The following is a 16,101-nucleotide window of genomic DNA, read 5'->3' as shown; positions in this document are numbered from 1 at the left end:
ACCTAACGGAACGTTATTGACGGTTTTAAAAGGAAACCTTTGGCTTGCCTTGCCTATGCTCCTCAGAGTTTCGGGGGAATGGGCTAGCTAGGATGCGCGCACTTGCACTCTAAGCACTCCGAGGGCATGTAGCTAATTGCACATCGCATTCAGTGCACACGCACCCTTCATGGCTTCTTCATACACATAGATAAAAGCTAGCTCCAACAAATATAGTAAAAGAAAACGTACACAATCATTCGCTTACCGAATCACAGAGTATTCTAACTAGGAAGTTGTCAATTAAAACGCGGCACAGTTCCAGAGCCTCGAGTCGCAGGAACGATACGGTAGGTTGGCAAAAGGGGTTTCTAAAAGCCTCTCGAATTAATGCTACCATCAGTGTCTAGCCGACGAGTGGAAAACTTGTCCGAACCAGGAATCGAACCTGGGTTTACACGGCCACAACGTGTTGTCCTAACCTCTAGACGATTCGGACCAGTGTCCGGCGGAAGTACACGCGAAGTTATCCTCAGCCCATATAATTAATCCATTAGCAGTGAGAGTAGAAGGATATATGGCATCCTGGAAGACCAAAGAATATAATGAAATGAATTTCGGAGTCTGTTTCATATCGCCAGCGCAAAATGCATGCGTGCAAGATGGGGCTTTCTACAGGCTCCAGCCCCGCAAAGCGTGTAGATCAGTGTGCGAACACAATTGCTTCTCTTTGCAGCTTGTTCTTGCGATTTTGTTATTTTAAAAATTGTTCATACTCTAATTAGTTGAGTATGCAGAACTGGGCCCGCTGAACACGGCTCTGGCGCCTTTCAGTTTACCCCCACTCTGCTTCAGCTCTCCAATGGGCCACAGGGGTGCTATCTGCGTTGGCCGCTGCAGCTGTTCCGTTGTTTTGGCTGTTTGTTTTGTTGGCGCTGAAGTCTGCCCGATCTTGACAGAGCAAAAAATTCTGTCCCACGCGCAGAGTACAGCGAGAGATCAAATTGGGGCCTTTTAAGCGTTGCGCTGTTTTTGGCTGCGGGTCTCGTCTTTAGGTGCTGTAGTTGCTGCTGCTGCTGTATTCGAAGCATACCTCAACTGGCAGCGTCGCGTTGCAGCAGTCTGTATACCTTAAGACGCATACCACTGCCTCAGCCCCTTCAACTGTCGCTGCGTCAGCTACTGTTGCTGCTGTGCGACTACGTCCTGCGGTTCGACTTCCGCCGTTTTCAGCTGTGCTGCTGTTGGGGTGTATTATTCTGGAGCCCATTTCCAAGGTTCTGCTGCTGCTTTCCGTCACTTGCAACTTCTGCTGGTTGGCCTTCTGTTGCTACATCGAAGGATACTCCCCTGGTCGGAGTTGGACGTAGGACTTGGCTTGTCTTTGAGGCTCACCTAGCTTGCACTGCAGCTAAGAGGAGAGGCTATGAACCATGGCAGCCAATGAAGGTGCATACGCCGTCGTGGGGGCATCTGAAGCGGTCCCTGCTGCCACGCAGCATGATCAGCAGCAGCACTGGGGTCTAGGCGCCGGTGGAGATGAGAAAGCCGTCATCGGCAGCGGCACTAGCAGCAGCAGCTCACAGGGGGGTATTGCTGAGGACCTCTCCAGCGGGATTCTTCCTTGCAGGAAGCGTAAGGCTGCGGAGGAGCTACCGCAGCTCGACGAGGCCACAGCCGAGCGGCTGAAGAGAGCTACTGACTCTTTGACCAAGGAGCAACTAAAAATGCTGCTGGCCAGGGCCTGCTCTCACTATCCGGGTAAATGAATATGCGGCAAAGATACAGGCGGGGCAGTTCTAGTTCTCCTGTTTGTGTGGTCGTAGTGGACGATTCATTTTTAGTACAGCCTGGAAGCGTGCGAACTCTTTGTATACACGCATCTGTCTTTATATCCCCAAAGGCTTTTACTTCATAGGCTTCACATTTCACAATCAAGATAAAATTCTTTTGCAGTATATGTCCCACTTGGGCTCTCTTCAGCCGCTATCGCGTCTGGGTGTCCATCACTTCCAGCTCGTGCAGTCAGTCGATGTGCTCCTGAGTATATGTGTCTAGATGTACGTCTTTAGATGCGTGCTTTCAAGGTATTCATTTATTAGGTGATAATAGCTATTTTTTGTAGCAGATACATACCTTTTACATGCAGTGCATGCATTGCGTTGGCGACGACCGGCAGCTTGAGTTGGTAGCTGTGCGTCTCCGCCATATTGCGAGTCGACACAGCCACTAGCTGATGGCATTGTTTGCATTTTTCCCATTAGACTTCAGTGAGCTGCAACAGCCGATGCAGACCATTGAAGGTATTTGTGCGTGCACACCTTGCATGCTGTCGAGTGTGTAGCTGTAGACTTCTCCGCGTATGCAGCAGTAAAATCTGTGTATACGACGAACGGACGTTTCAAGTCATTTGCGACATGCGCCTATTGCTCTTATACGGTTTTAGTTGCTCCTGTCAACACACCGCCATTTTTTGTGCACCTATGGATTTGACGCAGCTGTTGAGAATGCGCTGTACGCTATGATTGAAGCCGATCCGAGCAGCAGGCGGCTAATGGTGCGCAACGTGCCCTACACCACCACCGAGGCCGCTCTGAGGCAAACTCTGGAGGCACATGGAGCCATAGAGGACTTCAAGCTCGTCATCGATAGGAACACAGGTGCTGCTGATGATGATGTTAGTGCTGCTGCTAGCGTTACCGTTGCTCTTTGTTATCTAGGTGTTTGCTGTGTGTGTGTATTGTTTTCTGTCAATTATTGATCCTTGCTCTGTCAGTGATTCGTTTTCTGTGGCCTACTTCTGTTCTTGCTACGAGCGCTGATACTTCCTTCTACCATTTCCTTAGAGATGCACTTTTATCTGTATTCAGGGATGAATAAGGGTTTTGCCTTTGTTACATACAAGTTGATGGAAGACGTCGCACGCGTGCTTCAGTCTGAGGTGACAGTCGACTCGAGACCCCTCAGTATCAAGCTGGCCTCTCAGCAAGACCAAGGGGCAGCCATGAAGCGTGAGCCTCTCCTCCCGAGCCGTCTGTTGCCATCTTTACCCCAAAGCGGCCTTTGCCTTTCCGAAAGCCGCTAAGTGCCTATTTTTTACGCCGAATACGCTTCGTCTGCGGCGTTCTCGATCGTGCCATGTACACGAGCCGCGGTGGAAGCCCGGTTCTACTTTGCTGCTTTTGCTTCCGCCTCAGGTGCCTTCTTGGGTCCGACCCAGGGGTGCCGGCTTTTCGTGCGAAACGTCCCTGACACCTGCGACGAGCGGCGGCTGAAACAGGAATTTGAGGGTTTCGGGACAGTGCGAGAGGCGGCTATCATCAGAAACAGAGATGGGTCATCTAAGGGTTACGGATTTGTGGTTTTCGAAGACCCTGAGGCCCTTATGAAGGCGGCCAATCAAGCACAGCGGGTCATTGATGGTGCGCAGGCATAATAGGCCTATTTGAAATTCCAGATGAATAGATTTACACTGCCAGTCCTGTTTGTTTTGCTGTTTCGTCGCTGTGTTGGGGCTGCCGCTCCCCCAGGGTTCAAGAGTTGGGGCGACTGCCGCCTAGACAGCGCGTCCCGTTCAGCTTGTGGGACATGTCTTTGTAGAATTTCCCCCGCGTGGTTGTTTTCGTTGGGTTCCACTGCGCAGGCCAAGTAACATTCGTTTCTGTCGCCTCAGAATCGAGGAAGCAACAGCAACATGGGGCAGGCATCCTCCCGCCGCAGCATTTGCAACAGATGCCCTTGGGGGGAACCGCCCAGTACCAGCAGCAGCTACAGCAGCATCTGTTGCAGCAGGCAGCTGTTCCACAGTGGCCATTGGCCTCGTCAACAGCGGGGGTAGCAGGTCGCCCTGAGGTTGCGAGTCCCTACGGCACGCAAGCAGCACTAAACACCGCCGCAGCTGCAGCCGCTGCTGCGGCTGCTGCTCTGCCATCTGCCACTGCTGCTGCAACGACACCCTATATGCAACAGCTTACCGCGGCGCTAATGCCGCAGCTGTATATGCATCACTATCAGCAGCAGTACCTAGCAAGCACTCAAGCCAATGCAGCAGCCGCTGGCGTGACGGGCGTGGCCCCAAACCCCACGGCTCAACAGCAGCACAAATATCCCATGCAGCAGCAGTAGTGCTCCTGATATAATTTTCCGTTCACACTTGGGGCGCTGCCCGAGCTGGCAGGAGATCTTTAATCATGTATGCCTACCTAAATCAGCAGGCGGGGGTTTAATCTCTGTTTGTCCTGCAGTGCTAGGAATTTTGTAGAAATAGTTGTCCACGCGCTTGCAGTTGTTTTGGCCAGGTGTACTAGCTTGCTGCACCCTAGTAACAACCTTCAGCAATATGCTAGAGAAGCTGCAGATGGCGATTCTACGTCATACGGCATGCTGTGAAGAGGGATTCACATTAGACGCAGCACATCTGTAAATACGCTGGCCCTTTCAGCACTGGAGCATCGCACTGCAATGCAGCTGCTTTCACCTGCAAACGCTGGGGCTTCTGAATTGTAGCGGTACTACAGGCACCACTACCCTAAGCAAAAACATCATGATGTGTATATTTACCCATTTGGAGCAAACACACAGGCTCTGTGTAGTGGTTGCAGCCAAATTATCACATGGCAAAAGCCTATTAGATGACACACAGGGAAGAGAGAGGTGCTGCTTTTCAAAGGGCAAGCCGCGGCTGGCACTGCGACTGACCCTGCTGCAAATGTTGCCAGATAAATTTCTGGAAGACAGAAACTGCCTAGATTCAGGCCCTCAATGCGCGGCAGCAGCGCCTTGATATTGCGCTGGCCTAGAGGGACCTCCAAGTGCAAACTTGTTCCTTACATACGAAGCCTTTGTATCGTCTGCTGTCTGCTGCAGCAGAGCGCACATTTCCCTCATCGACAGCTGACCAGTGCACCTCCAGCAAAACTCCCGTTTTTGATGCTCGTCCATGATGTGAACATCGAGAGCCTGCAATCATGAAGAAGCCGAGATATAACAGGTTGGCTACTACAGTAGACTCAACCCGAGGAATAGCGACATTGTACCGATGTCCTTAACTAGACATTACGCAGCCCATGTCGCTTTTGTTTGCTCGCCCATACGCTCCAGTGTTAGAGGATCAATGGTCTGCAGGGGCAGCCTTTTCTACGAACCTCCACAGCTGGAACATTGAACTCCAGAGGACTGCATCCAGACATGTGGTGTGTGTGTGCCTGTTTATATATGAGTGTGCGTATCTGTGCATGTGTGTGTTTATGTGTAGCGTTAGATCCATGGCTTTTGCAGCTCTGGCGATACCCGGATTGCAAGCAACAGCCATACTATAACACGCCTGCAATGAACCATCGCACCCGTGGAATTGACCTCACGTGAAAGCTTCTTTCAAGCCTACCTGGAGTGCAGTTTCAATCGCCTTTTTGGTCGCAACCTCGAGGATGGAATGTCGAAGCAGAGGAAGAATAGTTTGAGCGGCGCTGCCAATCCAAGATTGCGGCGCAGCGTGTACACTGGTGAGGGCCAGTATCACTGCGGCTATGGTCTCAGCCAAGAAGCTGCTGGGTGGCTGCTTCCCTCCCCCTTTCGAAGGACAGGGTGGAGGGAAGGGGAGGCTCAAAAGGGACATAATGACTGCAGAAGTCTCTTGCGATGCCTCCTCGAGCCAAGGAATCGGCCCTCCTGAACAGTATGACATCAGCGCTTGTGCAGGGTGTGCCTACTGCAACTCTTGGCAATATTTCTTTTCAGCTCAAAGACAAGTGCGTACTTAAGTATACACGCTTACGGACATAAACATCCAGATGGTGCAAATGTTCTGGAGTCCTGTCGAAGCTTCACTCACCAACTTGGAAGGAATGGACAATCGCGGGGGGTTCTGTCCAAGCCGCGATACGAGAGAGGAAGACCATGTAGGTATGCAAGACCTGCAAATACAGCTGCGTCACACGGGGGTATCATATCGCTATGGCATGAGGGAACGCCTATTTGCGTGATGGTAGAGGTGCATCTCGAGCTTATACATTTCGGCCGGCTGGAAGCTATCATACAGACCTTGGGGTGGTTGCAGGTCGGGGTGCACCGGATCACCAGAGTGGTGAGATCTTTGAACCATGCTGAGCCAACGATAGCTTGAGCACTAAGAGGGTGAAGGAGAGCAACGTTCACGCAATCAGTAGAGATGCCAACGAGGTCCGGCTGGCTGTAAATGTACTTCTCGCCCTCTACCTGCACGTCGCCGCACGGACAAGAATCGGCAAATTATCGGCTTCAGCAAGCAAATCCATCGTAGAGCAGTTCGTAAACTCGCATGGCTGCTGAATTTTTAATCGAAGTCTCGAACTGCATTTGGTAGTGGCAATGGCTAGGCCGGCATTCGGTCCAAATGCAGAACAGCGATGCGGCGAAGCGCGCAGTAGGCAGGAGAACCTTCGACACGACTCCACGAGAGAAAGTCGAGAGACACACAGAGGCATAGCTAAGTGCATGGTTTCACTGGAGACACTGGCAGAACTCCTTATACTGCCCTATGCCACAAATCCATGAAGAGGCTAAATTCTCTCTCTCAGAGTAAAATTGGATAAGCGAGGACGCTGACTGGACAGTTGGTTTCATCGCGTCTGTTAGCCTTGTGTGCCCAATTGGACACAACCCCCACCTTGATCTTTTGTAATATTGTACCGACGCAGCCTTCCAGGGCTGTAGCAACGGCTCGCCTGACACAAGCCTCCTGGGAGTTTGAGAAGATCCCTTGCAGGGAGCGCAGGGCCCCCAGGTGGTACACTGTTGGCGACTCGGCAAAAGTGGAAGACAGGAGCTGCAAGAAGGAGTAAAACAACCTGTGACAGGAACACAAACCACCCAGCCATGGGTAACGCCAACATGTAGGTTTTTGTGCACCGGCCTGGGGGAGGCGCCCAACAGGAGAGATAGCTCCCAAATAGCAACAATTGAGGCAAAAGAGGGCCGACGGCGCCTGCGTCAAGAGCGACGGCGGAAGCCATTGCAAGAGGGTGGAGAGCAGTAAGCACACATGAACACCTTGCAGAGGTTGTCGCGAGCAAGAGAGCTGCAAAAGCTCTATGACGGTGAAAGGGGGCAGTAAAGACGTAGTGACACATACCGATAGCGTGGAACGTGGGAGCGGCATTGTGCACAGAGGGCAACAAGGCCATAGCAGGTAACGTCGTAGAGAAACTCGCTCCGTTGAATCTGTGTCATGGCCTTTTCTACAGTGGGCCAGCTCCCTTCCACTGCATCCAGGACAGGATGTCGGTAGGGGCTGCGCGCTGCGGGATGCCACAAAAGCATCAGTATTTCCCCAATTCGCTGGTGACTCTGTAACAGACTATATCCTGTGTGGCCAGTGATAATACTGCAAACACTGCCCTGCCACATACCCCTTTCTCCTGATCCTCCCATTTCATTTTCGTGAATTCTGCGCCTGCCCAATTGCTATGCCCCTCTCTACACCCGGATATGAGGCAGCCAATGCAGCAGCTGCAGCCACCGGCACTCGGGCAACGCCCTCAGCGGAATGTAAAGGCGGTTTCTAGAACCGGTATCCCGCACTTGTCTGTCTCTAGTTCCTTTCACAACTTACGGCTGAGCGCCTCAAAGGACTGGCACGGAGGCGGAGGGCAGTAATCTTGCGCTGGCTGGACTGATTGTAGTGCCGAGAAAAACAACGCCAGGTTTCTCTTAAGTGTTGCGGTGGCGCACCGTGGATCCGCCAAAGACCTCTCAAGCTCCTCACCCAGAGACTGCAAACGCAAAAGAGGGATCATTGTATGGCATCCTGCTGTCTGGAATCACTAGCGCCAAATCCTTGAGGCAGCCTGCACGCCAGTGCACGCGACTACATGGAGCCGTTCTCAAGACTAACCTGCAAAAGTCTTGGGAAAAGATCGCGGATGCAAGGTGCGTCGAGGCAAGAAATAACATAGCCAGCCGTCATAACCAGAGATGAACTGTTTTCAAGGCTCAGGCCAGGCCTACTCCACAACACAAGGCACCAACTTCTCAAGAATAAAAGTCTTCGCAATGTGGTGAGCGACCAGTTACGACTGCCCGTCTGCTTTCTAGTGGGCTTCTGCCGCTCATGCCCTAGACCTAGACGATAGTGCTCGAAAAAACTCATCTTCCAAAACGAAAAATCGCTACCCGGGAAAACAGCTACGTCCTCCACCGCCTCCCCTGCCCACAATAGCTGAGTGGCGCCTTAAAAACGTGTGGAAACCCATATATGTCTGTGCTTTGCCCTTGGCCGCTAGCTAAGCGGACACTTGACGAATGGCAGGAGTTCATAGTGGAATCCTTAATCGCTTGCCTGGAGAAGGCCCCGATGAGCGCGTTTAGTAGCGCGTGTACGTCTTCTTCCCTTCCAGGAGAGGGAATGAAGGCAGAAGCAGCCGCTACAAGCGAAGATACACCCTCAACGAGAAGCGCCTCTGTGGCGTTTCTCAACAGATGCACATTCGAATCCTTCGGCGCATCCTACAGGACAAGAGAAAAGCGCCGACGCAACAGGATGTGCAGTGGAGGTCCATAAAGGCAAGGTAGACAATAAACGGTGCACAAAGGAGCAACGCTAGTAGCCAGACGACCTATGCAGGGACCATCGACTACTCTTGCATTTCTCATAGAGGCCCCCGGAGTGTGCTGAATCTGTGTGGCCCAAGGGCCCCTCCACACCGCGCTGCTGCACCCTGTCCACTTGGACCACACTGCGGTGCAGGTGCAAATAAACCCCTTCTCTTTCACCTGCGCAAGATCTTTCTCTTGTTTTTTGACCACAGCTGCCAAACAAGACTTGCGAGGAAGTGTATTGAAGTAGCTAAAGCGGAGAGCGCGCGTTACAGGGCACGAGACGCACCGGCAAGGATGCCACGAACTGCAAGGAGCGCGAGACCAGAAGGGAGAAAAGCGGCGCAAACATCTCCTGGTGTTGAGGAACGACGCTTGCGGCTAACCAAGCGGTTGCCCGAGCTACAGCTGCATGTAGGAAGAGAGACGCCACCTCATTGTCGGTGGCTTGCGTGTAGACAGCAGAGCTCTGCCGGGGTTCCGCCGGGAAGCGCAGCTGCGGCAGGCCTTGGAACAGCTGTAACACAAAGGAGTTTCGCTCCGGGTCTGTGTACGCAGTCCCGGTTTCGAATACCCCTTTCGAGTCTCTCTCAGTAGAGTCTGTGATGGAGAGATGGATCCGGTTCGCAATTGTTGTGACAAAGAAGAGCCGGGCCTCAATCTCTAGCCACGAATCCAGGGTACCCACCTGCGGCAAAAACAGCAAAGGCTACAGAGAACTACGTTTGCCTGGTGGGCACGTGCAAGCACAAAGAAGTCTGGAGGAAACTGCGAGAAGAGGCGCGATGCGGTGGGAGATGTAACTTTCCTGAGGGTCCTTCAGAAGGCTGATGAGCTGAGCCGCTGCGGCATTGCACGCACGCTCCAAGTCTAGGAGTACAGCGGCTTCCGTCACGGTGGTAGCAAGTTCTGTCCTGAAGCTTTGCCAGGTATCGTACTCAATTTCTTCACGCATGAGAGCCAGCAGGGGGGGCTTCAGCTCCTGCACCGCTGCTTCAGTCAGCGGACGGAAAAGGCGTGACAACACGGGCTCGCGGAAGGCCAAAGCGTCCATAATTCGCGTGTATCGGCATTCAATATCACTCAGCGACTCTTCTATATTTCGTGCATTTGCGGTCGTGTCTGCCGACCCCGCAGCTGCTGCTGCTGCTTCATCACGAAGATGGTCTCGCCAGGATGCTAGCCGCCTCTCCTCCTCCATGAGCCCCATAATGTCATTCAGGAGATTCCGGAAAAATGCGACAGCGACCTCCTTCACTTCGTATGAGGGGTGGTGAAGCAGAGCTCTTGAGAGCTCACAGATACTCTCGATATAGGGCTGCAGAAACCTTGTTTCTGCAGTGTGAGTAGCAGGCCTACCCGCAGAACCGCCGTCCTCCAGCCATGCCTCCCCCTCGGCTATGCTGACTAACAAGCGAGGGATCTGTGTCTTTGCAAGCTCAAGGAGGCCCTGAGCAAAGAGCTGTAGCCTTTCAGCGTCGAAAGCAGCAATGCCTCTCGGTTGCTGTAGCGCAGCACACCAACAGCCCGCTGAAGAATCAGTTCGAGGCCCAACGCCTCTGCAGGGTGCCATACAGCACACAGAGTTTTTCCTACGGAATCTGGACCACATATAACCTTGTAATATAGGAAGCTAATATAGGAGAGTCGTCTTACCGCTTTTGCTGCAGCCAAAGCGGTATTGCAGCCATCTCCGTAGGCTTTAACGATAGAGCTAATGAGCGCTGGGCTTACAGACCCCTCATCCTTGCGGTCGTCCCCCGGCAGAGTGGAGCCACTGCTGCCATTTACTTGGCTGAGCCCCATGATATTCTGCGGACAGTCTACCTTGCTGCCCTTTGTTGTGTCCTCCAGCAGCGATGCTGCAGCGGTAACCGACACGACGCATTCTGAGGAGAGTTGCAGAGTGTCCAAGCCCTCAGAGGTCACTCCCCGAAGCACAACGCCAAACATCTGGCCCTCTGCCACATGGTGCAGCGCGAGAGACAAGACTTCCAATGCGTCTTCCATCCCTCGTGCACCGTGCGCCGGCCCTTGCTCCCCTTCCAGCAGCTGCATCCAGCAGCAAATAGCAGCCAGCCAAGACTGCAGAGTCTTCACCGCTGAAGGGACATAACGAACACCATTTACACATACGCGGTCACTCCTCCACACAAGCTTGTGCACATCAAAAGATCTTATCATTCTAAGCGCCCTATCTTTCGGAATAGTGCTCCTCCTAATGCTCGTGTGTACAGTATCCAAACTAGGTTGTTAGATCGTTATTCCAATAGCCTAATGCTCGTGTGTACAGTATCCAAACTAGGTTGTTAGATCGTTATTCCAATAGCCCATATCGCATGATCGGCAAACTACGGGAGAAATGGACGAAAATGGAAGTACAGCGGATTCACCGGCATGAAGGATGGACAGCCAGTGGGGCCTCTCCTGAGGTGCTGCTTTATCATGGGCTGCCTTTGCTTGCAAAAACATAGACTCAACAGCCTTCAGCACGTCCACGGTGTTGTTGCAGATGCAACGCGCGAGACATGGTACGCGTTGGTCCTCAGGTAGTGCATTCCTAGGGGCACAAAAACAGTCTCATACCTTGTTTGCCGTTTGTGGCGCGGTGAAAGGAAGCCGTGCCAATTAAACTGGCAACGGAGCCAACTCTATAGATTACCTTTTCGTGCAAAGCTCCTCGGGAATCAAAGTCAGCAGCTCGAGCAAAGGCAAGAAGCCTTCCGTCCCAGCCTGACGGCCGAGCGACTCCAGCACAGGTTCCAAGTAAGGTCCCCCGGACCCTGTAGACCCATCGCCTCCGACCGCACCAAAATGTATGGCAGAGGATAACGCTATGCAAAGCTGACGGAGTACTGGTCTGGGAGCATCTCGAAAAGCGAAGACAAGTTGTAACAATCCGTCACGTAGCTCTGCATAGACCCGGGACGCGGCCACCGCAGAGTCATCAGAGACCACCATAGAACCTCCCGCTGCCCTCTGATTGCCCAACAGTGCTGAGAGCTGCTGGGGAAAGCCAGCGCGAGCCTGCGCTGCAAGAGTCTGAGCTGCAAAGTGGAGAAGCTCGGTAGGAGCGCTCTGGACTGCTGATCCATAGTGAGGCTTCTGGAGTGCTGCGTGCTTGTTGAGGATTGAAATGCAAATACTCCACGCACTGGGGTGTCGCTGAAACTCTGTGAGGTATTCATCTGCGGTGGGTTTTGTTGGAGCCCCTTGGGGACAGGCATCCGACGAGTTAAGGCAACGAACCATTTCCACCACGCCTTCTTCAGTATACTCCACTGTGTGAGGAAGTCTATGAGTCCCCAGGCCCTCCCCATTAGAGCCGTTTGCCAAATAGTGTTCTGTTGTGCGTTGTGAGTGGGGACCCACTGGGGTCCCCACGGTGCCCTCAGCGTCCATCATAACAGCAGTGTGGGCGTATCAACCTGTCAATGAAGCACCAAACAAATAACAATAACCATGTCCTCGCTCAAGCACGCTTGAATGCTGCCTACACCTTGAGTCTCCCAGTGACAGCCCACCCTATTCTTCCATGCGGCAAGAAGTAGCCTATTTGCACATGGAGGGGGGAAAAGCGCCTAGCTTTCACCAAGTCCGAAGCATTCAGAGACTCCGGTGTTGGAAAAAAGATTGAGATTAATGGCTAGAAGCCTTTGCTCGACACGGCTGGCTCTGAATGTCCTAATAGCACAAGGGGGGCCTTGCGCGCAAACAGTGAAGCCAGACAGCCGTAACAGTAATTCGGTACACCTCAATACGACTAGAGCAATACTTTCCAAAAAAAGCAAGAATGGTGAAACCAATCACTCAGCGCCTGAGCAATAGTCAGGCACAGTGGTAAAACGGATCCACCCGCACGTAGTTCGGGTAAGAGACAGCACATGGGATACCCATGCAGCTCACTCATTAATTAGCAGTTCATAAGCGAAATTCGTAAAGTACATATATACAATCTCATGTACGTGAAAAAAAACAACAGCGAAAAAGGAAAAGCCACCTATGGGAATCGAACCCACGACCTTCAGTTTACAAGACTGACGCTCTACCACTAAGCTAAGGAGGCGATAGACTGGAGCTTTCTTAATGTAGCCGTTGCGAAATCGTTCACGGGAACAAGCTTCTCTATCCAACTCCATGTTTTGCGAGGGTCCTTTTAGCTGAAGCTCCCTTCGCACTAGTATTTACAATGTCGCGAAAACAATCGATGACAACTTTTAGTACACTTTTTCTTCCTAAATCCGTCTCGAATGATGACCTCGACAAGAAAGACAGGCAGTTCAGGGAGTCAAAAATTGAGGTGGGAAAATATGGAGGGTCGTTGTGAGCTGTCCATGCGCCCAATCGTATGATACAAAGGCAAGGAAGTGCGTCACGCTCAAACAGCACTGTGGTGTCTTGCACTGTGTTCTTGGGCTTACTGCTAACAACACTGAAACTGCTCGATGCCGCACCTTACATCCTCAATAAGTAACGCACCATCAATTACCACTATTTCCTTTGGGTCTCCATAAAACATTTTGATAAAATGCTGGTGGTCGTATTAGCTAGGTTCGCAGGTCTTTCGCCGCAGGGACACTTGTAGTTTTCGAAAAGGTTTTGAAGTATCAAATCCTCATGACAGATCTAGCATAAGAAAACGACACTCTACGTTTTGTGTTCATTCCATGCGCTCTAGTGGCGAGCCCTTATGGGAACATATTTGCATGACCCAAGGCATGCAATAGGGACTGTGCACACGAATTCTAGCGAGCGAGGTGTACATTTGAGTGCAGCACTAGGATTGAGGACACCAGAGAACAAGCATGCTCATTAGGCAGTGTACGAAGCAATGAACGAAGCGGCAAAGTGTAGATTGGCGCTTAACCAGGCATCATAGGTCACCTACTCGCTGATCGATGTACACACTAATACTCCTGAATTGCTAGCTTGATTTGTCATTGGATAAAAAACGCAAAAGTTTTTCTAGGAAACGGAATATGGGCGATCTGCATTTTCATTCGTTAGCGCGGTCCATAAAACTCAAGGTACTGCTGCCCGGCAGAATGCAGCTATTGGCAAGGCCCTTGCGCCTAAAAGCTTCCTGAAATGGGAATGGATAATACCAGCATGATACATGACTTTGATTTTGGGCTGGCGCACAATGATGTAATACTAGGTATGCTATGCATGAAGAAATAGAAAGCGCGCATGGTTCCACAGCTGCCAACTGTGTCAGGTTAGTGTGCCGAAAAAATGCCAGGAAGGAGCAACGCCAGGACTTCTTAACAACACGCATTTCGGCTAGAGCTAGTGGGGTCGAATATAGGCCTTTAATAAGGTGCGACAGAGTGCTCCTGCGGATGGCTCAGCAGCACAGTTAAAGTAAGCAATAATGAGCGTGCAGTCTCACTTTACGGATATGCGTATAGTTGTTGATGAGAAGATTCTATTGAGCATTCACCATATGAATACTACCAATAAGAAACTATCAAAAGGAGGTTCGGCGGTGTGCTAAACAATAATACGTTGCCAGCAAGCTAGGCACGTGTTGGCTGTCCAGCTCCTTACATCGACGTAGTCCCTAAGTCAGCCCCACAGAGTGCTTGTCATGCACATGAAGAAGATAGGGCTGCATAGAGGTGACTTGTTGATCAGGCAAAGTGTAGTACCTTCAGGCGCAACCGGATGCCAGTGCCGACTACGGACGGTAGGGGGTGCATATGCAGGAACCGTAAGACCCTGGAGATCGCTATGAAGCCGATGTTGCCGTTGCCTCACAAAGGTGGATTAATTAAACTAGTGTAAACGTTGACAACCTACTAGACACCTCTTTTTACAGAGGTTTCTCTTGCCAATCCTTATCACTTAGAAAAGGCACAAAACCGAGTTGCTTTGGCACTCGAAAACTCGAATATACCTGAACGGATTTAAATGTGTCAATGATTATAATCAACTGCAAAAGCACGCTTAAATTTTAATTTCTGCGCATTTCAAAGATGGGGGAATGGCTCTTTACATGGATGACGCCTGCGTATTCAGCCGAAACATTCGAAAGCATCAACACCACCAATGACGGGCGCTTCGGCAGCTGCAAGACAGGCCTGGTATGTAAAAGCATGCAGAAACTCGTTTTACATGGAGAATTGTGCTCAGCGTGAGTCCGTGCTTCGGCTGCAGGAATGGGGCTACATCCAGCAAAAAATTCTCAAGACATCAAGGCATGGCCTTTCCCATTGTGCACCCTCCAAGAGGGTGGAAAAAATCGATGGGTTCGCATTTGCTTTGTGACCGTTCATGTATGGATTTGCTAGCACTGGTGTTCTACGTAGTAAGAAGCTTAGGATGGTGCACTATATGACATAGACAGAGGAGGCTGGTGAGGCGCCAACGACGCATATTCGGCGCTCTACCACTCTTGCGCTATATGTGCTGGCCAATTGTGAGCCTTACGCTTTCCTTTTAAACGGTGGTAGTGACATGGCGGTGGGTGCGATTTAATGTCAATGGGTCACGGGCTCTTCAAGAAAAAAAAGTTGATGTATTTTCTTACCATCGATTTAGCAAAACCGACCAGCGGCACCCGCTGCAGAATCGGAGAATTATGTGATCTGAAGCGTGGAAATTGCGCGTAGTATTTACTTGGCGTTCGTTTCACTGTTTAGACTGGCCATCGGTATTCAAATACCTCGGAAAGATTTTCCAGGACTCGAATAATCGTATAGTTGTTATCGGGCTCAGGCGCGTACTGCAGTACGTCTTCTCAGGATATTCAGGGATTCGCCAGCATGGATGCACTCTTGCGACGCGCCAGGAAATCACTGCTATGGAGCAGAACCGCTCGTTTTGGTGGGGATCCACGGTTTTGTGTCGAAACTGCATGACGCTTTGCTTTGAAACCCACGCAAATGCTACTATTGCCACAGCGAGAATGGCAAAAGGAAGAGCAATGCCACATGAAGGATGACCTGCTGCGGTGCGAAAGAAAGCGAAGACTCCATCGATTGTAGATTGGCAGCTTTTCCAGTGCCCTTTTACGCAAAGGACAGGAGAATGTTGTTTCAGGCCAAAGGTCGACTCACACTAGCATGGAAACAGATTGTTGGCAAGCAGTATATTCCGGAACACGGAAGTCTAAACAGTCAAGACTAAAACCCAAAAATTCTCGTGAGTTCGGCGTTTAAAATGCTGCTTTTTTTGAAGCAATCAGCAGCAAGCTGAATCTGGACTTAATAACTCAAGTGGCGGATATAACGGTAGGATGCCATTTAGGTCGCAGTCGACCGAGTCAGCAGATTTGCCCAATCGTTCCATGTTTTAGCTGCATAAAGGCCTAGAAAGCCGCTTATTGTTCATGGCGCAACCCTGACAGTCTCACTGAATTAACAAAACTATCATTCCTCACAGCCTTGTGCAGATCGTGACTATGCTCGGGCTTGGCTCTACAACCCGCCTAAAAAATGATCACAATACGACCACTGCAAACTACTCTGAGGCAGAAGACAGATGAACTTACCCTTTTGGAGCATTAGTAGTTCATGATCACAAAACCTTAGCCGTTGACCCCCCATT

General features: G+C 51.2%; 2 protein-coding genes and 2 non-coding genes across 4 annotated transcripts; 1 reads left to right on the top strand and 3 right to left on the bottom strand.

The window, feature by feature from the left end:
* Positions 1–406: 406 nt before the first annotated feature.
* Positions 407–478, bottom strand: Trnah-gug. Its single transcript has one exon. It is a non-coding gene; the product is annotated as a tRNA-His (tRNA).
* A 934-nt stretch (positions 479–1,412) lies between these two features.
* Positions 1,413–4,104, top strand: LOC34623034 (polyadenylate-binding protein, cytoplasmic and nuclear). Its single transcript, XM_026338081.1, has 5 exons — positions 1,413–1,740; positions 2,478–2,639; positions 2,850–2,990; positions 3,177–3,401; positions 3,623–4,104. The coding sequence occupies exons 1-5, from the start codon at positions 1,413–1,415 to the stop codon at positions 4,102–4,104; spliced, it is 1,338 nt and encodes a 445-aa protein (XP_026193866.1).
* A 633-nt stretch (positions 4,105–4,737) lies between these two features.
* LOC34623033 lies at positions 4,738–11,952 on the bottom strand. Its single transcript, XM_026338085.1, is given in 13 exon segments — positions 4,738–4,938; positions 5,363–5,646; positions 5,810–5,891; positions 6,019–6,192; positions 6,557–6,803; positions 7,088–7,253; positions 7,568–7,727; positions 7,850–7,958; positions 8,294–8,460; positions 8,840–10,054; positions 10,207–10,652; positions 10,944–11,110; positions 11,213–11,952. Coding segments are annotated over 13 exon segments (4,158 nt in total).
* Positions 11,953–12,544: 592 nt separating this feature from the next.
* On the bottom strand, positions 12,545–12,616 carry Trnat-ugu. The gene has a single exon. It is a non-coding gene; the product is annotated as a tRNA-Thr (tRNA).
* Positions 12,617–16,101: the final 3,485 nt, after the last annotated feature.

This window comes from Cyclospora cayetanensis, unplaced genomic scaffold (assembly GCF_002999335.1).
Source record: "Cyclospora cayetanensis isolate NF1_C8 unplaced genomic scaffold, CcayRef3 CcayRef3_contig_228, whole genome shotgun sequence".
NCBI classification, from domain to species: domain Eukaryota; phylum Apicomplexa; class Conoidasida; order Eucoccidiorida; family Eimeriidae; genus Cyclospora; species Cyclospora cayetanensis.
This window is presented reverse-complemented; position numbering and strand designations above follow the sequence as displayed.